Consider the following 26718-nt stretch of genomic DNA (forward strand, 5'->3'; position numbering starts at 1 on the left):
AGTTCCTTGTTTGTTTAAAGGATTCTTCACTTCTGAGGTCTTTTAATTAGTCCTGTTGCAGGCATGAAGTCTTAAAACTTTTTGCTTTTTGGTGCTTGCAGTTATTCATGACAAGGCCTGCGCTACTTTGGGAAGTGGTTTGGGAGTGAATTATTAACATGCATGCCTATTTCGGTTTAACTATCCAGTTGTCTTAAACATTGATATAGAGACAACTCAGAAATGCAAACTTTTTATGAATAATCAGATACTTTAGTGAATTGTTTCTAAATCCTCCTGTTGCTGTAATTTCTCATGTTCCCCTGCTCTCTGTTATTTGATAGATGTCGCTATAGTTTCATGGGTTTCCCTCATAGCTACTCTGCAAATACTAGAAATGTCACCAAACTAGAGTCCATCCCATTCAAGACCACCTGTTCTCTTGCTGCATGAAATTTGCACAATAGTTTAAAACCTTGGTGTTGCTAGGCTACTTTTATTGTTTGGTAATTGTAATTTTCTCTTGACATAAGTGCATTTGGATATTTCAGAATTCCCAGTAAGGCAGGATCTTACTCTGCTGTCTCATTTTTTTTCATTAGTACATACCTAATACTAATTAACAATCACTTGCTGCTTTCCTTCCCATGGTAAGGGAAGTAATAAACATTTAACCCAAGCCAGTAAATGCTTTGCATGCATATCTTTAGCACAGCATTGATATTACTTTTTCCTGTTGGTGATGTTAATTCCCTTCACATTTTTAACTGTTTTTTTTATCTTTAAAGAGAAGCAATAACATGGAAATTTTTCCCTAACTTCATCTTTACCTGTAATGGGAGTTTAATTTTAAGCACACTTCTTCAACAAATTAGCTTTTCATAGTGGATTTAGAAGACCTCTTGTGACTACAGATATATATTTGCATTGATTTTTTTAAAATATATTTTTTAGGGGTGGTACCTAACTTAAGATGCCTGATCTAACATAATTCTCAAAGTGAGCAGCCACACTCAAACTGAGGCACCTTTAAGGTGTCTCAACTTGGGTACCCAAAATCACTGGTCACTGCTGAAAATTTTGACCATCAGTGGTGATGAAGGGTATGAGAGGTGTTGTCAGTACTGTGCATATATGTGGTAAGGTTGAAGTTTTTAACCGTATTAAACTAGATGGACCTGAAGAGCAGTTGTTGGTTTGATTCTCCACTGCACCCAGGTTCTGCTTAGGAGGCTGAGAGCAAGTCAGTCCTAGCTTGCCTGGTTCTCATCTGCCAAGCCCCAACATAAATTAAACTTGCAGGGGGTAGTGTAGACTTATGCTGCTGGTGAAAGACCAAGGGTCTTATTCCAATGTAGAATTGGGTGCCGTGGTGCCTTGTTCAACTATGCCATCTCCTATGCCGCACCCTTGATGTCCACTTTACCTCCCATTATGCTGGAAGGGGTGTGGTTCCAGCACAAAGGTGGTAGAGCTGCCAGTGTAGATGGAAATCTCCAATGCAGATCTTTAGCTGCTTCAGGTTTGCTTTGTGCACCAGAGAATCTGTCCCAAATAACCATTGCCGATTTAAAAAATGGTCACTTTTAAATGCTTATGACTTTTTTTTGAACTTTTCAGTGGAATCACTTAAAACTTTAGGAAAAAAAATAAATCTAGCTCTGTTTAGCACATGTTGTAAAGTTCTGCGAGAAGGACAATATTTCCTTTCCAAATCAGTATAATAAGGCCCCAATTTAACTTTCATTATCTTCACTGTGGAATCGCAACTGGCACGCCTGTACACATTGTGTCTGGGAGTTTACGTAAGTAGAGTAAATTGTTCCGATATGTCCATTTATTAATATCTTGCTTTTCCAGGAGAAAGTTAACTATCTTTCCCTCCATCTCCTTCCCTTTGAGGAAGAAGAAAATTCCCAACCAGCAGTCCAAGAAATACAAGTTCATCAAACTTTTAATGCCAGATTCTCCATCCACTGGAACTCCTCATTCATTTTACTTCATTTGTGACTTAAGTGTTGTTACTCTTCTTGTGTTGGGGAATCTTATTCTAGATTTTATTTCCTTTCTTAACCAACTTTAATTTTAGGAGCACTCTGGTTTCTGGCTTATTAGTCTCAATACTTCTCTTTTGAGTGTGTGCATGGCTTCAGAACTGAACATTCAAGTGTATGAGCAAAGAGCTATATTTGTTAAAAGGAAAGGGTTTTTAATATTCAGGAAAAGATCAGTTTTAGGCGTCTGGGTTTGTCAAAATATCCTGAAATTTAGGTTTACACAATAGTCCGTGAGGTTGGGGGACATAAGTATTTTGGATTAGAGTTATGTAAAGTTGGAGTTTTCAGAATAGTACAGATTGACCTGTACTGCTTTTAATGTTCAAAGGTGAATGAGGGAGGTAACGTAACGCACCCTAATTCTTCATGGTATCTGGTTTAAAACTGGCTTTATGGGAAGATAAAATCTAGTGATGGGAAACTAGCAGCTTTTTGGATATGAAACTACCTGTCTGAGGCCATTTAAAGGGCAAGGTGATAGCCACATGTGGAAGATGTCTTTATTTCCTACAAACAAAACTATTTTAAAAATCTGATCCAGTCTTTATTGGGGACTGGGAGGTGAGGCGCAATTTGGGATTTGTATTAGTCTATATGAGTTAAATGCAACTTTAAAGTGTTCCATTTTATCTTTTACAGTCTACTCCTTCTCCATCAGCAGACCTTCTGGGCCTCGGTGCAGCTCCTCTCACCAGCTCTGCTCCTCCCCCTTCCTCTACTGGCAGTTTGCTGGTGGATGTATTTTCAGACTCTGCTTCTGTGGTTGCACCTCTTGCTCCTGGCTCTGAAGATAATTTTGCAAGGTAATTAAAATAATTCTCAACTGAGTTGGGAGTAGGTGTTGCCTCTTATCTTCCACCTTTTTCCATCCTACCCTAATGAAGGGTACAAACAGATGAAACTCTCCCTCTCTCTCTAAGCAACCCCCCCTCCCCCCCGGTTCCCCCTTAAGAACAACATGGCTTTGTCAGTCCTACTTCTACGAATATGTTCCTTAATGTCATGTGAGATGAATTCATTTACTGATATAATCACCTATGGGCAAATCTAGAGCTTGTTATTTTATGCTTAATATCCAGATTATATTGAGTACAGTAAGACCTAAAGGCAATGATGAGGTCAGTGGATAACTTTGGACCTGGCCATAAACAATTTCTATTTTATTGCTTTCAGTTTTAGGTGCATAAGGTAAGCTGTTCTTACATTAATACCTACAGCCTGAAATTGAAATGGATGGATTAGTTTGTAGTAGTGAACTGTTATTTTACTTATTCAATTTAGGCTAGATAATCCAAAATAATTCCTTTCTTATTCCTGTGCCATACAGGACTCTAGCAATTGTGTCCTTGCATCTGTAACACATTCCTGTTGTTGGCCTGGGGTGGGTAGGTTATTGCTAATTTTTGTCTCTGTGACAGCAGATCTCCTAGAGCTATTAAACATAGTCTATCCGAATGGATTAAACCAGTCGCAGACCTGAAGGCATATTTAATTTGGATTTTATATATTGTTTATGATCTAACTACAGTCAATGGCCTCATTGTATAAAGGTATTCTTGCTTCTTCACAATGTCCCTTGTATTTAAAAGTACGTATTATCCTACATTCCAGCATGCCTTTTTAATTCAATGATCAATAACTGCTTTTATTGATTACCAGCATTTTAGGTGAAATTCTCAATCTAAAGCTTTCAGGCGCTGTTCACAAGACATTAAATTCTTGGGTGTCAGTGGGTATATATCATGAGAGGCTCCATCTTACTGCTAGCTTTTTCTAGCAGAATTCTAGCATGTGAGGATAGCTAATATTAAATAGAATATGTAACCTGAATCTCTTGTCATTGAACACTTAGCTGAAAAACATTTGAATATAGTTAAGACTGCCTAGTCAACCAGGGTGTTTAATTAAAAAAAAAAACAAAAAAACCAGAAACCTCCCACTGTGTCAGACCTCTGCTTATAACATCTACTAAACAAGATTTAATACTACTATGGACAAAGTCTTTAAAGTAATGGAGGGCAGCTGAGCCGTTGAAGTATACAGCAGTCATGCTTTGTGTGTTCTTGCTGCCTATTAAGTATAGGGATAAGTATGTGCTCCAGCACAGCTCTGTAAAATTGCCAGGAGAAAGTACCAGCCCAGACACAATCTACTTGCCTGCTGTTTGCTATAGTTGAAAAATTTCATCCTAAAACATTTCCTTCTTGCAAGATAGTGGATTGTGTGAGACAAATATAAGTGACTCATACATGGTAACCTTTAGTGTGTGGCAGTAAAGTTAAACAATGTTTTAGAGCTGGCATCTGCGTACCTCTTCTCTGTCCTTTCTCTTCATTTAGTGTTAGGCTAGTAGTTCAGGAGTGATCTGCAGGGGTGAAGAATTAATGCTTTATATGTAGACATTTGCTGCAGAAAAATGACCGGCCTTGCCGAGAACTCTATCCTGATTGCAGTCATTGCATCTAGTAAAGTGCTTGTCTAAGGTAGTTACTACCTAAGCGTCTTCTACAGTAACCTTTGCCACTTTTCCATAAGTAGTAAGGTGGGACTAAGGAGGAAATCTGTTACTTGGTTAAGGGATGTTCTGGACAGTCTACCAGTGTATTTACTGTGGCATGATTGTTGTAAAATGTTTGGGCAATGCTTGTTCTTTCATTCAAGCAGTGCAGTTTTATTAGAGTTTGAGAAAAGCACAACTGTAACTAGAAATGCTGCCGGTGCCAATGAGGGCCTGGCATCCATATGCAGACTAATGAAAGTTAATGGACGTTCTTAAATGTGGACTTAATCCAAATTTTTTGTACAATGGTGCCTGGACTTAGATGTCTAAAAAGGATTTAGAGGCCTAAAGTGGTATGATTTTAAGTGCTGAACATTTCCACTCTTATTGACATCAGTGGGGACTGCAGCCCCTCTGAAAAATCCAGTTGCTTAGATGGCTAAAGTATTTAGGTACCTAACTCAAGGTGTCTTCGTTCAAAAATGTAGGCCTTGTCAAATCCCAAAGTGCTGTTCTGAGGGAGGAAATAAAGGAAATGACTAAGCTCTCTTTTTTTCTTTTTTCTTTTTTTTTTTTTTACACTAATTTATAACTCTTGCCATCTCTGTTGCTACCTCCTTTCTTCCTTTGTGCTGCTTGAATTAGCCCTGACCTGGCTTCATCTGAGGTAGTTTCTGAGGAACCAGCTGATACTGTGCATGATGCTGATGAGCTTATTCACAAGTAAGCAATACTAAAATCTTGCGAAGATGGGCGACTTCCAGAGCATTATCACGAAATAATCAAAAATCACAAAGCAAGGGATTAAACTAAGTATTAACCCACTAGTTTTCAAAGTGGCCAGTGTTTTTTCTAGACATGCAGTAAGACTGGTAATGCACAGCGCTGGTTATAAATGCTGTGTTGCATATGCTATATACTCAGTCACAACTTTGCCAGTGCAGCTCAGTGCTCCCCTGCAATACCACATGCTGCTTTAAAGTTAGGCCTCTCTTCATCAGTGTTAGTTGTATGCCACGTTTTGCAATCATTTGGGGTTGAGAACAAATGTAACTGGGGATTAGATGGGCATAGCCAAGGGTATTGGTATTGCAAGTGCACTTTGTTCAAGTGCTTCGTAGGTGAAACACTGAATTGAAGTTCATTAATCCACTAGACTAATGCTGGATTGAAAAATCTATTGCCTGGTCCTTGTATAGCATGTTTGCGTGTCTTGGTTTCCTCCTGTTTTCGTTTTAAGCATAACATTGAAATAAACTTGAATAGTTAAAATAATGATACATTGCAAGGAAGGTGTGGGCTAGAATATAAATTCATTTGCATTAAATTTACAATTTTTCTGTTGTCTGTCCTTTTTACTGACTACTTCAAAGCACTTGGGCCCACAGTTCTCTTCTTTATGCTGACCACAAGACCTTTACATTCCATGGCTTTGATTGCTTTGTAATAATTTGTCTTGCAGTTAAAATATAAACTCTTATCTTTCAAATGTGCCTATCTTTCTCTAGGTTTGTATGTAAAAATAATGGAGTTTTGTTTGAAAATCAGCTGCTACAGATTGGACTGAAATCTGAATTTCGACAGAACTTGGGTAAGACCAATAATTTTATATGTTTTGAATAGATCTGGTAGTTAACATGGTGCTAACTTCCCTGTTGTATCAACAGCAGTGTCAGCACAGAATTGGGAATAAACCTTGTTAGTTAAAAATGGTTATTTTATTAATTTACTGGTGACAAATTTTCTAAACATCTAAAGTGGATCAGATTTGAGGCCTAACCTTCTTAAGGAACCCTTTTTGTGTTGATGGTGGAAACCAGTTGTCTTAGGCTATAGAGTAGTCATAGCTTATGTCAGCAAAAGTTACGTCACTCGGGTGTGAATATACCCCCCCCCCCCCGGGCAACATAAATTACACCAACATAAGTGCTCGTGTATGTGCATGCAACTCTGTGTTGGCAGGAAAGCTTGATGCTGACAGGAGAGAGCTCTCCCGTCGGCGTAGAGCATCTTCACCAGACGCACTGCAGAAGGACAGCTGTATCTGTGCAGCTGCACCGCTGAAACACTGTACATACAGACACAGCCCTAGACTTTTGCTCCAGATATAGTCAGTATACTTACTTAATGTTCTGTGCTATACTTGAGGATTTTATAATGAAATGTTTTTACCTATTTTTTTCCAGGTCGGATGTTTATATTTTATGGTAACAAGACTTCCACTCAGTTCTTGAATTTTACTCCAACACTAATCTGTTCAGATGAACTTCAGTCAAATATCCTTGATTTAATTGATCCGCCTCATGCAAGTAGTACTGTATGCACCTGACCATTACATATATCAAATGCAAAAATAAACAAGAATAAAGAAATATTTTGGCTAATGCAATAGCTGCTAGATTCAAAATCTGATACCTCACAAGATGAGGAAGTTGGCACTTCTGTGTCTTAAAAATACAACCTTTTGGTGTCAGATTTTGCTGAATTAATTTTTTACACTATGGCTCTAGAAAAAATACTACACATTGTAGTATTGTGTAGGATTTGTATAGGGATATCTTTTTGTTGTGAGAAGTTACCTAATACGCTTTTGACAAGATACATTGTATTGCATGGGCAAAGTTGCAAAGTACCAGCTTCCAGGAGAAAAAAGGAGCATATTAAAACCAGATATTTGATTAATTTACCACAGAGCTATTATCTATTGCCAACTTTAGTTTAGGCCTCTCTGCTGGTACTAAAGTTGAAATGGTTTTAACTCTTTGGTACCAACAGAGTTAATTAAAATTTAATCACAAAATACACTGCGAGTTAAAAGGGAATAAGTCAAATTAGACAAATGCAAACTAAATGAGGATTTTTAAACTATGCAAGCTAATGTGGAGAGATTGCTCACTGCTCTTTAAAATATTTGTTGCATGACCAAAACAATTACTTTTAAGCAGTTAGCAGAAGTCTAGCAATGGATTTTGAATATATACCTGATAGTATCAAAGAAAATAAGGGTGCTTTATTAAAAATTCCATGAATATAGCATGTGGTAAAGTAATCAATTTGCACATCACAACATTGCTTGGTTAGTTTGCTGAAGTCAACTTGGAAGCTACAAGAAATGTAGTTAAGCCTTTGGTTATTAACTAAAGACCTTGATGCTAAAATATATATTTTTGGCAGGCAAACTCTTTAAAAATGTGGTTGTAATTAAACCTCTTCATTCTTCAGAAATGGCTAGATTAACTTTGACTTCTTCCTTGCTTTCCCCATGAATTGAAAATATTTGTTTTGCTCGGTCTAGCTTTTCTAAGTGGTAACTTCCACTGAGACCACTTATGCTTGTGGATACAATGAAACAATTCATAAATCCTTTAAAAAAATTAATGGAATTTTAATGATAGAGTTTAACTGACGAGGCTTAGTGCATGCACTATTTTACAGACATTAACATAACACTGAAATTGTACTTACGTCTTAATGACCTACCACTATTACAAGTAATGCCTAAAATTACTAAACTCAAAGATTATATGGAGAGAGGTTTTTTTCAAATTACTTTGCACCCTTGACATCACTGTAAGGTTAATTTACTGTTTCACCATAGTCAGGTGCCATTGTTCTTGTGAGCCTTTGTGGTAACGAAGGGGAGGGGCAACAAATGAAACAAAAATTAAGACTTTTCTTTTCTTTTAAATGATTGCTGATCCTCTTAGTGTCATGTGTTGTGAAAGCAATAGGGAAATCAGAGAAGTCTCAAATTTTAGCATAAATTGAAACAAGTCCATGGTATTAACATTAGTCCCAGCAAATATATTCCAAAATAAAATTTAAATTTTGTTGGAAAAAAGCTTCATAATGTACTTATGAGTCTGCCTTTCCTCTCATGTGGAAAGACAATATGGTGCAAATTTTAGTGCCTTTGTTAAAAATTTTTCAGGCAGGTGAACAGTACTGTGCATTAGTAGAATCATATTAGTAAAAATGAAAAAAAAAGAATAAATGCATATTAGTAAAGACTGAATAGCTGAATGAGAAATGCAAAGAAATTGGATAGTTGGATAAAGAGAATAACATGAGATGTATCAAAAGATAAGAGCCTTCAATTAAAGAAAAAAGGTGACCAATACAACTGTTAAGGACAAAAATAGACAATATTTGACCAACCCTAAAGACAAGAACAAGAGACAGTGAGAATATATCAAGGGACTATATGGTGCGATAGGCCTGAAAAACCTTTGCTAGAGATTAATTAAGTCCATGAATAATGGATGAAGAAATCTTGGCATCAATAAAAAGACTTCAGAATGGAAAAGCACTAGATTGTGATGGAAGACTGGCTGAATTGTTAAAGCATAGGGGATGAAGACTTGAAAGCCCAGTCAGAGGTAATGAAGAATATATTTAAGACTGGAGAATTGCCAGAATACTTCAGGTTTCAGAATAGCAGCCGTGTTAGTCTGTATTTGCAAAAAGAAAAGGAGTACTAGTGGCACCTTAGAGACTAACCAATTTATTTGAGCATGAGCTTTGCTCAGATAAATTGGTTAGTCTCTAAGGTGCCACTAGTACTCCTTTTCTTTTTTCAGAATACTTCAGTACCTTACATATCCAAACTGCAAAAAAAAAAAAAAAAGACCACTGCTATGGATAGTAAAGACTACAGAACAATCACATGCCTCTAAGGGGAGAAAAGAGCAAACAAAACTCATGGCAGTGTGTCTGACTCTGGGACTACAGACGCTACATACCCTGATGGTATGTCTACACTGCAATGTAAATCAGGTCTTTGGGCCCTGGGCTTGTGAACATTGTGTTTCCAAGCCTGCACTTGAGCATCTACACTGCATTGTAAACCTGGGCTTAAAGTTGCTTGATCTGGGTCGCACATCCATACTGCACTACAGACATTCTGACTTGGGTCTGTGGCTTGAACAACATTCATGCTGCAAAATGACAGGCTTTTGACCTGAGGCCCAGTGGGGTTCCTGAGTCCTTGTTGACCCAAGTCAGTGATTTGTGTGTGGATGGAAGGGGAGCTTGACATCAAACTTGTGCCAGAGCCTGGGCTAAGTGTGCAGTGTAATTATATTTCTAAATATTTTTGTGAGTTGTTCAAGACCTAATACAAGAAAAAATTGAAAAGGAAAAGTGACCAATAATACTGCTTCAGACATGGAAAGGGCATGATAAACAGCATTATGAACTTGAATCTCATATTAGAAAGATCATTTGAAATGGGGAACACAGTATAGTTGTATTTTATTGACTTCCAAAAAGCATTTGACAGAATCTCCTGCTACAAATTACTCAATATATTAAGATCTGTAGGGATTGATAGATACAAAATGTGAGTAAAAATGAGTATCCCTAGCAGTTTAGAATTACCATCTACAGCATATAAGACTTGTTTGGACATCTTGTGTTTGCATACATTGCATGTACTCTATGCAGTGTTTAATACTCTTCAAGGGTTACTAGCAAAAGTGGTCTCTTACTATCTTGAATCTGTACATTGGTATGGTGCTTGAAAAATTATCCATTTAACATCTTGTTAGTATTGTGGTGTTTCACAGGGACATTTAACTTACCGGTGAAAGTCTCTCTCCCCCCCCACGGTGGCCAGTTATCCGTATGAAGGTATAAATCTATATTTAAAGCCAATGGTAATGATTAAAAGCACAGTCAATTTTTTCCTCCTTAACAACCTCTCACGACTGAACCTGCAAACAAAACCAGTCGACCCGACAGTGGATGGGGGCGCTCAGGTGCAGCAAGTTGTGAATATTGAGTGCATATCAGACTTCATGGAAGCTCCAATCCTAAACATTCAATTCAGGTAAAAGGTGTTTTGTTTTTGTTTTGTTGGTTTTTTTAGTTGAATTTGTTTGGTGTTTGAAGTAAAGCTTAGCACAGACATGGACTTCGGCATGGACTTCTGAATCCAAAAATGTATTGGAAGCGCAGAAGAATTAAAAGGTACTCTGGACAGAGGAATTGCCTTAGGGCTTGTTCTAACAAGTTGCTAAAGACCTTCAACTTAGAAAGACAAGGTGGGTGAGGTGATATCTTTTATTGGATCATCAGCTATGGGTGAAAGACAAGCTTTTGAGCAACACAAAACTCTTTCAGGTTTGGAAAAGGCACTCAGTGTCACAACTAAATACAAGGTGGAAGAGACTGTTTAGCATAAATAGTTAACATATACTCAGAAACCCTTCAAGGTGGAGTGCCCTGCTAAACCTCTTCAGCTATATGACCAAAAAGAAGGGTTAGTGGGTTACAGATTGTTGTAATAAGCCATGAATCTTTAAAGGTGTTGCACAAGTTTTCTCTGAGGACAAGGACTGAGGGGTTAGATGTGGAAAGATCGTTTCCCAAGTGGTGTTTGCCCACTGGGGATGTGGGGTTTTGTCTTTTATCATTTTCTGAGATAAGTTATTTGAGAACATAGAGATTGTCTGGTTTCACCCACATCGTTGTTACTGGGGCACATAATTCACTAGATAAAGTATACCATATGTTGTGATAGGTTTGTGTAGGACCCAAGGATTTTGAAAGGTGTGTTGGGGGGGGGGGTATTGATCATTGTAGCAGTGGAGATATGTCTGCAGATTTTGCATCTGTTCTGGCAGGGTGTGGTGCGACTTTGAGTTCGTGAGTCCTGGTCTGTGGGGAACTTGCTACTGATAATGAGCTTGGTGAGGATGGGAGATTTGTTTTGAAGGCCAGAAAAGTGGGTTTGGAAAAGATTTCTTTCAGGATGTCGTCCACACACTTGATCGTTACTGTCACAAATATAAAGGGAAGGGTAACCACCTTTCTGTATACAGAGCTATAAAATCCCTCCTGGCCAGAGGCAAAATCCTTTCACCTGTAAAGGGTTAAGAAGCTAAGATAACCTTGCTGGCACCTGACCCAAAATGACCAATGAGGGGACAAGATACTTTCAAATCTGGAGGGGGGGACAAAAGGTTTTGTCTGTCTGTGTGATACCTTTGCTGGGAACAGGTCAAGGATGCAAGCTTTCCAACTCCTGTAGAGTTAGTAAGTAAGTTAGCTAGAAAATGCGTTTGGTTTGCTTTGTTTTTTGGCTTGTACATTCGCTGTGCTGGAGGAAATGTGTATTCCTGTTTTTTGTGTCTTTTTGTAACTTAAGGTTTTGCCTAGAGGGATTAACCTGCAAGATTATCTTCCATTCTGATCTTACAGAGTTGTTCTCTTATCTTTTTTTGTTCTTCTAATAAAGTTCTGTTTTTTAAGAATCTGATTGGGGTTTTTTGGGTGTTAAAAATCCAAGGCTGGTTTTGTGCTCATCTGGTTTGTTCTCATGCCTGCTCAGGAAAGGGGGGGTAAGGGCTTGGAAGGATATTTTGGGGGAAGACATCTCGAAGTGGTCTCTTCCTCTGCTCTTTGTTTAAATCGCTTGGTGATGGCAGTGTACCAGGTTTTTAATCTAAGCTGGTTCCCAAGGCAAGAAAGAAATCTGTGACTTGGGGAAGTTTTAACCTAAGCTGGTAAGAATAAGCTTAGGGGGTCTTTCATGCGGGTCCCCACATCTGTACCCTAGAGTTCAGAGTGGGGAAGGAACCTTGACAGTTACATTGATTTCTTCTGGAAAAAAAATTGACTGTGAAATCCTGAACAAAAATCACATCCACCACAATCACTCCACCACCATAGGACAGCAATGTGGTCCCTGAAAACCAACCCCAAGACAAAGGGGTCCCATCATACTTCTCAACCATGATAACTATGTCAGCGAGGCCAACCAACAACTCTCTGACACCACCTACTACAAAGAACTTGAAGACCCCACACCACAGTTCACCCAGGAATTTAAGGTTATCATACAGTCCTTCTCCAAACAACTCTAAGAGAAACTTACAACCTCATCCCCCACGAATCTACTCAAGGGACCTCACAGGCTCCCAGAACTAGGCTCAAGCCTGAACCTGAATATTTACACTGCAATTAAACGGCTCCTTAACTCGAGTCAAATGACACAGGCTAGCCGTGGCTTTTTAATTGCAATGTAGACATATCCTCGGAGTACCTTTCCCAGAAAAAAGAGCTCTGTGTAGCTCAAAACCTTCTCTTTCACCAACAGACATTGGTCCAGTAAAAGATAACACCTCCCCCAGCTTGTCTCTCTAATATCATGGGACCAACACAGCTACAACAACACAGTATTCAACTCAAATAGTCATTCTTTGGAGCAGCGTGGTAGGTAACTTCTAACTGAACGGGCGACCATAGTTCTCACTTATCTTTCCATTTTATTCAATAAGGTTGAACTCTAGATTGCTGTTCAATACAGAAAGGAAGTTTCCCTCCATGAAAGCTGAAGATTAACTTCTTGTCCAGAAACATTTTGTGATACAATGGAATTTTTTAAACTGGTTTTCTACAGTACTTACAGCCAATACATGTGCTCCCAGAATATTCCAATGACAATCTAAAAGTGAAACTTAGTAGAAGCTGTCTGCTATTTTTCTGGGTCCAAGCTGAGTGAAATGCAAAACAGTGACCAGGCAACATGAACTGTAAAGTAAATTCAGTTTTAATAATTCCTTGACTTACCCAAGGTGATGGTTCTTAATATAAATGAGAATGTGTTAAACATGATTAACCTGAGTGTCAATTTAAGAGTTGCCCTGAAATGACTGTATGCAGTTCATTAATTGAGATGCTGGCTGCTTGGAATTGTTTAATAAAGGAAGGTGTCAGTTTCTCCTCACCTAACTGTGTAATCTTCATATAAGCAAATATCAAAGCAAGAAGGTATATTATAGGTGAGTATTTCGACTCAGGCTTTCCACATTTCTTAAAGCGTCTTTTTAAAAAATACAAAGAACAAAAACTTTTATCATCAGAACTGTTGGGGGAGCGGAATTTAAAACCGTTGCCTGTTACATCTTGATGTTGTGAAATTTTTTTAGGCAATATATCCTGTTCCCAGTTTTTAGTATTTAAGAAGAATGTTAAAGATGCCTGGAAAAGAAATGCACATGGTAACAGTGTTTAGATGGCTGTTTTAGGCAAATTGTTCAAATAAGGAATAGACATTGTTCAGTCATGCCTACTTAGTAATTTAAACATTAAGATTATCAGTCTTATAAAGGCGAGATGCTAGCTTTGAATTATCTTGATCTAAAATGGTGGTATTTTGCATTGGTGTATTTATTTCCATAGAAATAAATCTGTTCACCCTCTTGTGGTTTATAGTGAGATTGTACCTTTTGAAATGTCTACATGCATGTTTCCACTAAAGCGTAAACCTGATTAATGATTTATCTATTGATTATTTTTGTACAGGTTTGCTATTGTTCCATTCATTCTGTTGCTGTGGATGAAAATTAATATTTTTACATGTAGAAAGCCACAGTTTTAAAATAAGCAGTAACAGATACTACTGTTGCTGTTTACTTTGCTTTTTCTCCATTACAATTGGGCTTAATACATGGGAGGCTGCAGATGTGAGTCCATTCTCAATGTTTATTTGGATGGCATTATCTAAAATGAAAAGGAGTACTTGTGGCACCTTACAGACTAACCAATTTATTTATCCGGGGTTCCCCCCTCCTCAGACGTTCTTGTTAAACCCTGGATTTGTGCTGGAAATGGCCCACCTTGATTATCATACACATTGTAAGGAGAGTGATCACTTTAGATAAGCTGTTACCAGCAGGAGAGGGGGGGGGGGGGGGAAGAAAACCTTTTGTAGTGATAAACACCCATTTTTTCATGGTTTGTGTGTATAAAAAGATCTTCTGTACTTTCCACAGTATGCATCCGATGAAGTGAGCTGTAGCTCACGAAAGCTTATGCTCAAATAAATTGGTTAGTCTCTAAGGTGCCACAAGTACTCCTTTTCTTTTTGCGAATACAGACTAACACGGCTGTTACTCTGAAATTATCTAAAATGGCAGCACTCTAAATGTGGACTTATACTCCACCTTCAGATTCATGGAATTCTTATTGAGGTGTGGATTCATTTAACTATTTCTGCCTTCATACGCATCTAAAATGAGTTATTTCTAAACTTCTATTTTCATAAGTACAAATTAACTAGCAAGAGATGTTAAGAGTAACAAGAAGGGTTTCTTCAGGTATGTTGGCAACGAGAGGAAAGCCAAGGAAAGTGTGGGCCCCTTACTGAATGAGGGAGGCAACCTAGTGACAGAGGATGTGGAAAAAGCTAATGTACTCAATGCTTTTTTTGCCTCTGTCTTCACGAACAAGGTCAGCTCCCAGACTGCTGCGCTGGGCAACACGGCATGGGGAGTAGGTGGCCAGCCCTCTGTGGAGAAAGAGGTGGTTAGGGATTATTTAGAAAAGCTGGACGTGCACAAGTCCATGGGGCCAGATGCGTTGCATCCGAGAGTGCTAAAGGAATTGGCGGCTGTGATTGCAGAGCCATTGGCCATTATCTTTGAAAACTCATGGCGATCGGGGGAAGTCCTGGATGACTGGAAAAAGGCTAATGTAGTGCCCATCTTTAAAAAAGGGAAGGAGGAGGATCCTGGGAACTACAGGCCAGTCAGCCTCACCTCAGTCCCCGGAAAAATCATGGATCAGGTCCTCAAGGAATCTATCCTGAAGCACTTACACGAGAGGAAAGTGATCAGGAACAATCAGCATGGATTCACCAAGGGAAGGTCATGCCTGACTAATCTAATCGCCTTCTATGATGAGATTACTGGTTCTGTGGATGAAGGGAAAGCAGTGGATGTATTGTTTCTTGACTTTAGCAAAGCTTTTGACCCGGTCTCCCACAGTATTCTTGTCAGCAAGTTAAAGAAGTATGGGCTGGATGAGTGCACTATAAGGTGCGTAGAAAGTTGGCTAGATTGTCGGGCTCAGCGAGTAGTGATCAATGGCTCCATGTCTAGTTGGCAGCCGGTATCAAGTGGAGTGCCCCAAGGGTCGGTCCTGGGGCCGGTTTTGTTCAATATCTTCATAAATGATCTGGAGGATGGTGTGGATTGCACTCTCTCAGCAAATTTGCGGATGATCCTAAACTAGGAGGCGTGGTAGATACAGTGGCAGGTAGGGATAGGATACAGAGGGACCTAGACAAATTGGAGGATTGGGCCAAAAGAAATCTGATGAGGTTCAACAAGGATAAGTGCAGGGTCCTGCACTTAGGACGGAAGAATCCAATGCACCGCTACAGACTAGGGACCGAATGGCTAGGCAGCAATTCTGCGGAAAAGGTCCTAGGGGTTACAGTGGACGAGAAGCTGGATATGAGTCAACAGTGTGCCCTTGTTGCCAAGAAGGCCGATGGCATTTTGGGATGTATAAATAGGGGCATAGCCAGCAGATCGAGGGACGTGATCGTTCCCCTCTATTCGACATTGGTGAGGCCTCATCTGGAGTACTGTGTCCAGTTTTGGGCCCCGCACTACAAGAAGGATGTGGAAAAATTGGAGAGAGTCCAGCGAAGGGCAACAAAAATGATTAGGGGTCTGGAACACATGACTTATGAGGAGAGGCTGAGGGAACTGGGATTGTTTAGTCTGCGGAAGAGAAGAATGAGGGGGGATTTGATAGCTGCTTTCAACTACCTGAGAGGTGGTTCCAAAGAGGATGGTTCTAGACTAGTCTCAGTGGTAGAAGAGGACAGGACAAGGAGTAATGGTCTCAAGTTGCAGTGGGGGAGGTTTAGGTTGGATATTAGGAAAAACTTTTTCACTAGGAGGGTGGTGAAACACTGGAATGCGTTACCTAGGGAGGTGGTAGAATCTCCTTCCTTAGAAGTTTTTAAGGTCAGGCTTGACAAAGCTCTGGCTGGGATGATTTAATTGGGGATTGGCCCTGCTTTGAGCAGGGGGTTGGACTAGATGACCTCCTGAGGTCCCTACTAACCCTGATATTCTATGATTCTATGAAATGATTCTTTTCTTCCACCTATTGCCCCTCCAAAAAGGAGTTTATAATCAATAGTCTGAGGTATGTTTACTTCAGAATTCTTTGTATTCTGTGTGAAATAGTGAATGGACCTTGATAAGGCAATATAATTATTATGCTGTCTGGAGTGGCTCATGACAGAGAATGCTGACCTCAGGGCAGACTGTCGAAAGCAGGGCAGACACCCCAAACTGATGGTATGTTCTATAATTAGATTTCACCAACTCAGTAACAAATGTGAACTCCTAGATCGCTGTAACAGTTCTACCAGAGAGTCACAAACAGTCCCCTGGGGCTCTCCAGTCTCTTGCCACATTGGCAAGCTGGACTTAGTGATAAACAGTCATTTATACAAAAAATCACAAAATATTCAGGTTGCTTCCAGTCCTAGGAGATCCATCACTTACCCCAGATCAATTTTTACCTTAGATCTCATGCCAAAGAAAACACCTGCAGCCAATCCTGTAATTAACTAAAGATCTATTAGCTAGGAAAAAGAAATGATTTATTTACAGGTTAAAACAAGCAAGCATATAAACACAAATGAGTTTCAGTCTGTGATTCAAAAGGGGTCAGATGTAGTAATCTGTCAGCATTTAATGTCTTCAGGGCTGAACCCAGGTCGACCCTGGGGATCTCTGTTTTTTGTTTCATAGCTCCAGCCCTTGCGAGAGTCCAAACAGCAAAGAGATGAAAAATTTTCATGTCATCTGTTTTTATTTCCCTCTTCCAACATTCAAATAGATGGCCGGAGGCCTTCTGTACATACTTGTAGATGGGTGGATGAGGCAATTAACAAAGCTTTTTTTCTATGATGGCCCACTTAATTTTTGATAGCCCTTCTGAATGGGCAGTGGGAGCCACTATTCCCATCTGAATTCACACATTCAAAGCAGGCATTTTTATAATTATAAAACACTTACGTTTTACCTTGCAGGGTGGAATACAGACATTACAAGTGAGATTAATGCAGACAGCAATTTGCAATAATTTCATAGCTTCTAAGCTTTAAATACATGCTTATAAGACTAATATCTGTTTTGAACAAAACTAGTATATAGGTAAACTGCTTTGGTTTCCAGCTATGAGTTTCAGTTCTTAGCTAACGCCTACGGCCTTGGCCAGAACTGGCACTTGGTTTACCAGCGTCACAATTTTTTTCAGTGTTTCACTTTTTTTTCTGAAATTGGTTCTGAAATACAGTCCTGTAATTCATCATAACTTGTACCACATTTTCTCTTTATTCTTCATACAGATATGGGGGAACATTTCAAAATATTTCAGTAAAACTACCAATCACATTGAACAAATTTTTCCAACCTACGGAGATGGCCTCTCAAGACTTCTTCCAGCGCTGGAAACAACTGAGCAAGTAAGATTTGAACCCAGATTGTAAATTTCTCAGTGAAAGGGCTGTGTTGAATAATATCTAGCTTAGTGGTGCTTCATTTCCCATTACTTATATTTACTTATATCAAATACTTCAATATAAGTAAATACTGCTGTTGAACTTCAGCACTCTACCAGCCATGCTCTTGTGTTATATATTTTTATAGCATGATACTAACTTGTATGTTTCTCACAGTCCTCAGCAAGAAATGCAGAACATCTTTAAAGCAAAGCATCCGATGGATACAGAGATCACAAAGGCAAAGGTAGGTAACAGTGTGGTATTTTAACAGACGGATTTCAGATTTGGAGCAGTGGCATTAACAAATGTAATGAATCTATTGATGCTGACATTTTATTTTGTCCCTCTTTTTTTTTTTCTTTGGGGCATTTGAGTCTTGCTGCTTAGGCATGAACACATTGCAAATTAGTCAGTGAGGTAATTGCACTTAGCAGCATGGAAATATCTGTAGGATTTCCATAGGTCTTAATCCAATTTGGTTTATTTCGAAAAGTTCTAGAGCTTGTTGAGAAGAACATTGAAATGGTTTATTCTGAAATGTGAACTTCATTCATGAAATTGAATTGCAGGGAACTTCAAAGCCTACTCTCTACTAGAGCTACTAAAAAAAAATAGATTTTGAAAATGTTTTTCGTGTAAGTGTTTCCTTTTTGTCAAAATGTTTTGACTAAATCTACCTGGTCAAAAAGCAGGGTGAAAACTGACTCTTTGTTGACATGGTGAAATAAGAAAACTTTCAGCCAGCCCCTCCTTTTTTTACCATTCATGCCCTGTTTATCGCTCAACTGTTTGCTGTTATACTTGTATATTCCATGAAATCCTATTAGCATGATTAAATATTCCAGTGAAAACTTCACTGCATACCATCTGGCAACTGGAGTTAAAATCTGGCTAATCATCAGATAGGGTGATGAATATCTGTTAGCCGTTTAGCATGGGAGGTGTGTCAATATGGGGCAGTTTTGGGCCACTCTAGTTCAGTGCCCCTTCACCGTACATCCATTTTTATAATCTTTGTAAAAAAAACGCAACTGACTGGATTGCTTTGTATACTTTCTATGCAAGACTTCCTGTATAAGTTGAAGTTCCTTGTTTGAATTCCCTTATTTACTAAAAGCAAGCAAATTAGTATTGTACATTCAGACATTGCTATCTCAATGATCCATACCTGTTTGCTCAGAAAGAGACCATGTTAAGCTTACCGTGCTGCCAAAGAAATAGAGCTGAACTATAACTCCAGATATAGAATCTGCTCTCACACTTAGGAAAGTTCTAATTCTGATTATTAATCATGTTTATTACAGTACTACCTATGGACAAGCAAGATCAGGACCCCCCACTGTCCTGAACACTGTGCAAAGAATAGCAGACAGTCCCTGCCCTGAAGATCTTACAATTTAAATAAACAAGCAAGCCAGAGGGCAGGGGAAAGGGCTAGAGCATGCAAGCAGAGTGTGATAGTGGCAAGCATCATGTTCCATTGAGTCTTTTGTGGTGCTAAATGCATCAACACCTCAATAAGAATTCCATGAATCTGAACTGGAGTATAAGTCCACATTTAAAGTGCTGCCATTTTAGATAGTGCCGACCAAATGTTGAGAATGGACTCACAACTGCAGCCTCCCATGTATTAAGCCCAATTGTAATGGAGAAAAAGCAAAGTAAACAGCAGTAGTAGTATCTGTTACTGCTTACTTTAAAACTGGGGATGGGGTTTAGTTAAGAGGTGATTAAATGGAAAGACCGTGAAAGGAAGAGGGGCTAGGGGAAATGGAGCAGGTGAGGAGGAGAGGAAGGTATGAGGGACAGGTGTGGAGAAGACTTAAATGTCTGAATCCAGAGAACTCAGACCCCTCATCCTATTTATAAGTGTTGCTACTACTTGAGTGCCAAACAAGTTTATCTTCAAAGTTCAGTTTGTGATATAGGAGCAGTGTTCAGATGTCAGAATTCCTATGCTACTATTGCTGCTGTGAATAGGCTGTTTCATGAGCATTCTTGGACACTTTTTGTATTTTTGTCTTCCTGCCCCTGCAGTGTCTCTAAACCAAGTCTCTGTTTGGGTTTTCTTTGATAGATCATTGGCTTTGGCTCTGCCCTCCTTGAAGAGGTAGATCCCAACCCTGCTAATTTTGTTGGTGCTGGTATAATACACACAAAAACTACCCAGATTGGATGTTTGCTGCGTCTTGAACCCAACCTTCAGGCACAGGTACCTGCTTTTGTATTTGCAAGTTAAATATAAGTTCCGGTTTACAGAAACAGAATAAAACTGATCTTACCAACGTTTCTGACTAAACATGCCTTGTGCTTTTTTTTAAAAATAACGTGCAATAGAAGTAGTTATGTGATGTCTCACTCAGTTGTTAATGTCAATAAACCCCAAATAGGTTGAAAACCAAGGCCGCTGGTTCTGGCTTTGGCTTTCAGCAGGCTACTTTTCAGCTTTCCAAAGGCCTCCGCTGTTTTGCATGCATGCTCACGTATTTTGTTACTCTGAGATTCTTCCCTGGAAAATATACCATCCTATCATCAAACTACAACTCTCCTTATTGTACAGAGGACGCTAAATTAATCTTAATAGTTTTTTTTGTATTTGTTTGATACACCCTTGAAGGTTTAAAAGCTTCTTACTAAATTTTCCCTTCAACATCTTAGACAAAACTGATTTTTTTTTTTTGCTATCTCTGTTTCTAAATGAACGAAATATAGCTCTGTTTTGTCTACTGCTTTGTGAATCAGCAGTGGAAGAATGCACATCTCTAGAAATAGTGTTTGCTACTGTTGTAAAATCAAAGGGACTGAACGTGATGACTGTGTTTTATGTTTCCTGGTGATGAATGAAATGTATTGCTTGGGAATCCAGGTTTGGTGTACAAATCTCTGCTTCCCAAGTTGATGGGGTTAGTGAGAATGCCTTTATTTGCTCTGAATCAATTCCTCCTCTTCCTGCTGCTGAGTGATCACTTAATGGGTTTTCAAGGATTGTCCATATTTCAGTACCAAGGTATGGTAGCAGAGATTTGAAAATTCTAGATAGGCAGTTAAACAGGAAAAACTATTTATTTTAGAGCAGAGTTAGATCTGGGGAAATCCTAGTGGGAAAAGTACATTAAACACCTTCAGAGCTCAGAGGACCTGCCCCACAGACTTTCAATATTATTTGTGCCTGAATAAAATTGTCAGTGTCTCACATGAAAATTACTAGCCATTGCTCATATCACAGCTAAGTGGCACCTGTACCGCTTTGTTACTTAATCTGTACACTTCTTCTGATACATCCATCTAAATGCAGACATGTTTCACTGTTGTCTTATAATACATAGATTTCTTATGTGCTCTCTTTCAGATGTATAGACTCACACTACGAACAAGTAAAGAAACAGTATCTCAGCGATTATGTGAACTGCTGTCAGAACAGTTTTAATGGTAACAAGATGAGTCCAGTTTTGTTTCTCCATTTCTGCCATAGTTGTCCTCATCCTACTGCAAATAAATGTCTTGTACATCAGTGTCTGAGTACTGCAGCATTACCCACCACCAACTTCCAGCCTTAAAAGGACTTGTCCCTTTCATATGAAATTAAGGATGTAAAATGTACGGTATAAAATGACTTCTAGATATAAAAAAATCATGGCTTTTTAGCTTATGCTATATAAAGGGTGGGAGAGATGTCTATCTTAATTGTGCTCTTTTTTTTTTTTTTTTTTTTTGCCGAAGCTGGGCTTTTTAAAACTTAACTAAAGGGAAATGAGCTTAGGCAAGTGTGATAACTCTGAGTATTTTCATTGAAATGCCACTGTAAATTGCTGGTAGCATGGTGCTTTAGTGCCTTTACTAAGTGCACCTTTCTGCTTTGAGCTAAAAGAAACCAAATGTAATGTCCAGTGAGCTTAATTCATATGTTAGCAGAAGGTCAGACTGACCAATCTGCAAGGAATTGATCCAACATTTCTGTTCTGGATTAAGATAGTCAGAAGTGGCGTGACTGGTTGACTGAACTCATGAGTGAAGTTTCTTAAAGGTTTTGGCATCTAGTCTGTGATGGGTAGAGAGGACCGATTCCAAGGTATGTTTTTAAATTTTGTTGTTCAGTCAGAGCACTGCAATATCACACAGAATATATTGCTTAGTCAGTGTAGCATTAATATTCAGTTGACTTCTACTGCACATGTAAAATTTTTTAGGACCAAAAAATTTGAAAAGTTTAATATTCTCAACATCGCCCTTTAAACTAGCTTTGAGTTCAGTTTTTTTTCTCCTTTTTGCAGTACAGGACTCAGGAGGAATTTTTTTGCTTAGCAATTATTTATAATTCAATTGAGGAAGAGGAGGATGTAAGAAATCCAAAATGAATTGCGTGAATTGTCCTCCAGAGTCAATATTGGGTCATTTGTTCTATACACGTCTGTTTTTTCATCTTGAGGAAAGCACTACGTTAACTAGGCTTGGTTTTCCTGTTCTTAGTCAAATGGAGCAACTGAGGATAGGAAGGATGTGCATTTGGTTTTTCTGTTCCCTGTCAGATTGTTCCTTGGTAATGCTGATTACATAGTTAACACTGCATTAGTCATGGAGAGCAGGTTATGATCACATGATGCTGCAACACAAAAAGAGAGGGTGGGGAGAAATCATTCTGATCCTCAAGGCACAACATGTCCATCTGACCTTTTAAAAAATGAAGTACAGGATCTAATTTTAAACCATATTTTCTCAGATAACATTTGTTTAATCGTGTGACCAAATTGCTGGGCAGTGAATAATTAATATTTGTACAATTCCTTCTCTGCAGTGCAGAGAAGCATAGTACTGGTGAAAATCTCCTACAGTCATGTCAGGTATGTGGGTTGGTTTCTTTTGAGGTGGGAGTAGAAAGGCTATAATTAGCTTTTACGGTAGTTTTCCTGACTCTATGCATTAAATAGCTCATTGTTCTACAAGAGCAAAGATTTGCATCTTCTCTGAAGAAATCAAACATAATTATCTTATTTAGATCCTTCAGACTTTTAGATGCACCAAAGGTTACCTAAGCAGATCAAGCTCTGCAGTTAAGACAGCTGCTAATTCCCAGCCTATCAACAGTAGCGATGTGTGGGACAGATTAATACAAAGGAGCGTGTCTGCCATCACTGGAGTCACAAGTTACAAGCAACCCCTCATATTCAAACTGTAAAATTTCTCTTTGAGACAATATATAAATCTCTTTGAGACATACTGTCTTACAGTATGTACATTTGTAACCAGGCACACCCTTACTATGATGGCTTGAGATGCAGTGCTAGTAAGATGTTGGAATTGCACACTAAATGAGGCTTCTGTTGCCATGCAGCACAATGCACTTGTGAGGGAATTGGATTCTGCATGACTAAACATGCCTTGTGACTTCTTACTTTTTAGATGACTTAGGCAATGGAACTGGATAGGTATTAACTTGATTCAGTCAAGGGCCAGTGATGTATTTTGAATGTAAGTTAAAAATGAAAGACAAAATCCTTCAGAAGTGTGGATGCCACAATTTTTGGGTGCTTAAGTTGAGATTGCTTACAGGGGCCAGATTTTCTGACAGTGTTGAGCACCCTCTGTCTGAAAATCAGGCCCCTTTAGGGTTTCCCAAGTTGGGCACCAACAAATCACTAGCCATCCTTTAAAACCTCTGACGTCTCCTACAAACAAGTTTGGCTAGGTAAACTGAAGTACTGTACGAAACTACCTTCTGAATTTGGCAATTAAAAATAATGGACAGTAACTAGGACCAGTGAAGTCCCAAATGACCCTTTGTTGGGGGGTAAAGGGGGTGTCCCACGTAAGCCCTTTTAATGGGCCCATTTTTGTGCCCTTGGAACCTGTGCTGTTGTGTGCTATATTATAAAAATTTGAGATGTTAAACTATGCTATGTTAAAGTGAGTGCTGCAGCAGATGCAAGGAGAGAGCTGCTATTTCATTCTTCCAAATCCTATTGTACATCTGTCCCTCTGGAAATACAGATACTATACCTTCATTAAAGGACACCCTGAGACACTGTTTTTGTGTACTGTTTTAGTTCACTTTGCTTTGGTTCAAGTTGTGGTGAATTATGTATTAAATATGGGGAGGAGGAAGGAGAAGGATTAATAAATGTCTTAGAATGTTGGATGTATTAAAAAAAAGTAATCAAGCTTTATTCAAATGTCCACAATTCTGTATTGGATGAGATGTTTCAGAGAGCCACACTAGCAGTGTTGTGAACAAAACTAAAGACACATATTGTTCGCTTTGTGAAATGATGGTTGGACATTACCAAAGTGATTGTATCCTCTCTCAAGTAGTTTATGCAGTGAAAACAGTATTATTGTTCAAAGTACAGTATTAGGCATTGACACATGAAAATAACTGAACAGCAGGACAGAATATCATGCACTTTTTGATCTACACTCCAGTGTGTAACATTTATGGTGATCATTTCATTTGTATGAATCAAAAGAAAATTCTGACAAATTGGAGGATTTTCTTATGACTATATAGAAGATTGAAAAGAAATAAATGCATCAAAAGAACTGTTACCTTGAAATGAAAAATAAATGGTTAGAACAGTAATCTAATATATTTATCTGTCTTCCATGTTACTTTCATGTTTTGGAGGGGGAAGGGGGAGTATGCTAAAATGTATTTGGATGTAATACATCATAGTTTTTCAAATACTGTACTGTACAGTACTTCATCTGCAAAACAAAAAGGCTTTCTTCTCCTACATGTAATGTGGGAAACAAAACTACATAAATGAGGTTTATGTTTTGAAAAGTGACTATTGTGTATATATAGAGTAACGTGGGGTTCTGTACTAATCTCTTAGAATTCTTTACTTGAAGAATCTGAAAGTCTGTTTCTGACTTTCACTTGATCACCAGTTATTAAAAAATACTGCATTTGAAACTGTAAAATAATTTGGATGCATGAGCTGTAAGACAATCCAGCTCACTCTCCCATGGTGGGTTTTTAGTGCCAATGCACTAACAGGAATAAAGTAATGAAAATGTCTCAGTTAGCTGATGGAATGCTGAATACACACAAGGGCCCATCTGCTAAGTCAAGTGGTGTTGCTTTTTTTTGGACCACAACATCACTTATTTTATCTGTATCAAAACTCCTTCATTGTGGTGCACTTTCCAATTGCACATACTAAACTTTTGCATTACTCTAGTCAAGCAGTTGTGATTTGCAAAGCAAATTGTGCAAAGTTATAAAAACTTGCACTGATTTTCTGCACTGTCAGTTAAGTGATTTTGCAGGTAATCTTGACTTTTAAGGTCTTTTTTAAGAATTGTTGAGCACCCTGAAGTCTAAAGAAAGCTCCAGATGCTCAGCATTTCTAAATATCAGACTGTTTAATTCAGGTGCTACCATTCCCTCATATCTCTTGTTCCATTTACACAGTTCTCCTGTAGTATGTAACCACAAATTCAAATGAGTATGGACTGGTTGTGTCCCTGTATCCAGTAAAATACATATCATGAGTAAAATACCATCTCCTTGACAGTATTTGTGTGTTACTCTAATCTTAATAGGTTAGTCTTTTGCCTACCCATTCTGCTTTGAACTAATTACTTATTGAAAATATAGGCAGCCATATTCTGAACAGCAAATTGGATCATTTCACTATAGAGTCCATTAGATATTAGGTAGTCTGGTTCCTGTTGGAATAGGATTGCTCCTTACTGTACATTTGTTGACATCCTGAACAAAAATGGGGTTTTCTCTGGATCCCCTAGTATCTGAACTGATACTGACCACCTTAACTTTAATCTTCCTTTCAGTATAACTGATAAGCTGCCTCAGACTGACTTTCCTTTGCTCTTTAGTCCTTATGTGCACCCAAGTAGTGCTCTTCCATTCCACCTTCCAGCACTTACAGCTTTGGCTGATCTTGTTGGGGGCCAGAACAGCACATGAGCTGCTGTCCTCTTTCTTGAACTGCATGCATTGAGGTGCATTGGGTGAATCACCCCACACCCTGGGGTGTGCAATCTGGAACAGTTTTCAAAACCCCTGTGCTGTCAAATGCTCTATGTATCAGGGAAGAGGGCAGCTGGTGCACAGAGGTGTCTGGGTCAGAAGTTTCTTGTTAATATCAGGAGGATGGTGGGAGTTTCCCTGCGTAGAGGAGAGAGCCAGGGAGGGAGTCTGGAAGGCTAGGAAGGGTGAACAGCAATGTCATCTCATTGTTAACAAATACTTATTTCTAATCTGCCAGACTTTCCTGCACTCACATGGAAAAGCCCCCGCTTCAGTCTGTTCCATACCCACAATAACGTTTGGGCCTGGAGGATTCTCTAGGAGCCCATTAACACTTTTTTTCCCCAGCTACATAATTGCTTCAGAGCTATACATATAAACCGTCCTCAGCAAGACTTGATCATCTGCTGCCTTGAGGGAGTCAAAGATCAAATTACAGAACCCAAGTCTCCTGTGTGGCTGCTAAATGCACTAATCATAGAACAACAAAATCTAACCATTAGGTAGACTTCTGATTAGTCAAATAATTTACACTTGTAAGTGTCTTATTAAAAAAGTTGTTGGCTATTGCAAGTCTCTCTCTTGTTATATGGTTGGTTTAATTGCAAGAGTTCCATTAAAACTCGGTCCAGCACTTCAATACATTTAATCATATTCTGAATTAATCTATTGTTCCTTTCTTATGTAGGAAACATAGGAATATGATGAATGCCCACTAAACAAAAATACCTGACCAATCATGCAGATGTGGGGAAACACCTGAGGAGCTGTGCTGGTTTCGATATTTCCAGGACTGGTGATCATCACTTAAAAAGCTAGTCATACCATATTTTATTGTAGTCCTGAATCACCATGACATTTACCATTAAAATAT

The 26718-nt window shown here is 38.7% G+C and overlaps 1 protein-coding gene across 5 annotated transcripts in view; it reads left to right on the top strand.

Annotated features, from left to right (window-relative positions):
- AP2A2 (adaptor related protein complex 2 subunit alpha 2) overlaps positions 1–23876 on the top strand; it is a 98779-nt gene extending 74903 nt beyond the window's left edge. For 3 of the 5 annotated variants that reach the window (XM_084632245.1, XM_084632246.1, XM_084632247.1), the window contains 9 exons: positions 2676–2839; positions 5182–5259; positions 6045–6127; positions 6723–6812; positions 10243–10366; positions 17699–17815; positions 18029–18098; positions 19932–20066; positions 21204–23876. In XM_084632245.1, the coding sequence (XP_084488371.1) occupies positions 2676–2839; positions 5182–5259; positions 6045–6127; positions 6723–6812; positions 10243–10366; positions 17699–17815; positions 18029–18098; positions 19932–20066; positions 21204–21281 (939 nt within the window). In that variant the 3' untranslated portion in view covers positions 21282–23876. The remainder of the gene's footprint in view (positions 1–2675; positions 2840–5181; positions 5260–6044; positions 6128–6722; positions 6813–10242; positions 10367–17698; positions 17816–18028; positions 18099–19931; positions 20067–21203) is intronic. The other 2 variants (XM_084632248.1, XM_084632249.1) reach the window with 1 other exon arrangement.
- The last annotated feature ends 2842 nt before the right edge of the window (positions 23877–26718 follow it).

Source organism: Lepidochelys olivacea (genome assembly GCF_965140295.1).
Source record: "Lepidochelys olivacea isolate rLepOli2 genome assembly, chromosome: 6".
NCBI lineage: Eukaryota > Metazoa > Chordata > Testudines > Cheloniidae > Lepidochelys > Lepidochelys olivacea.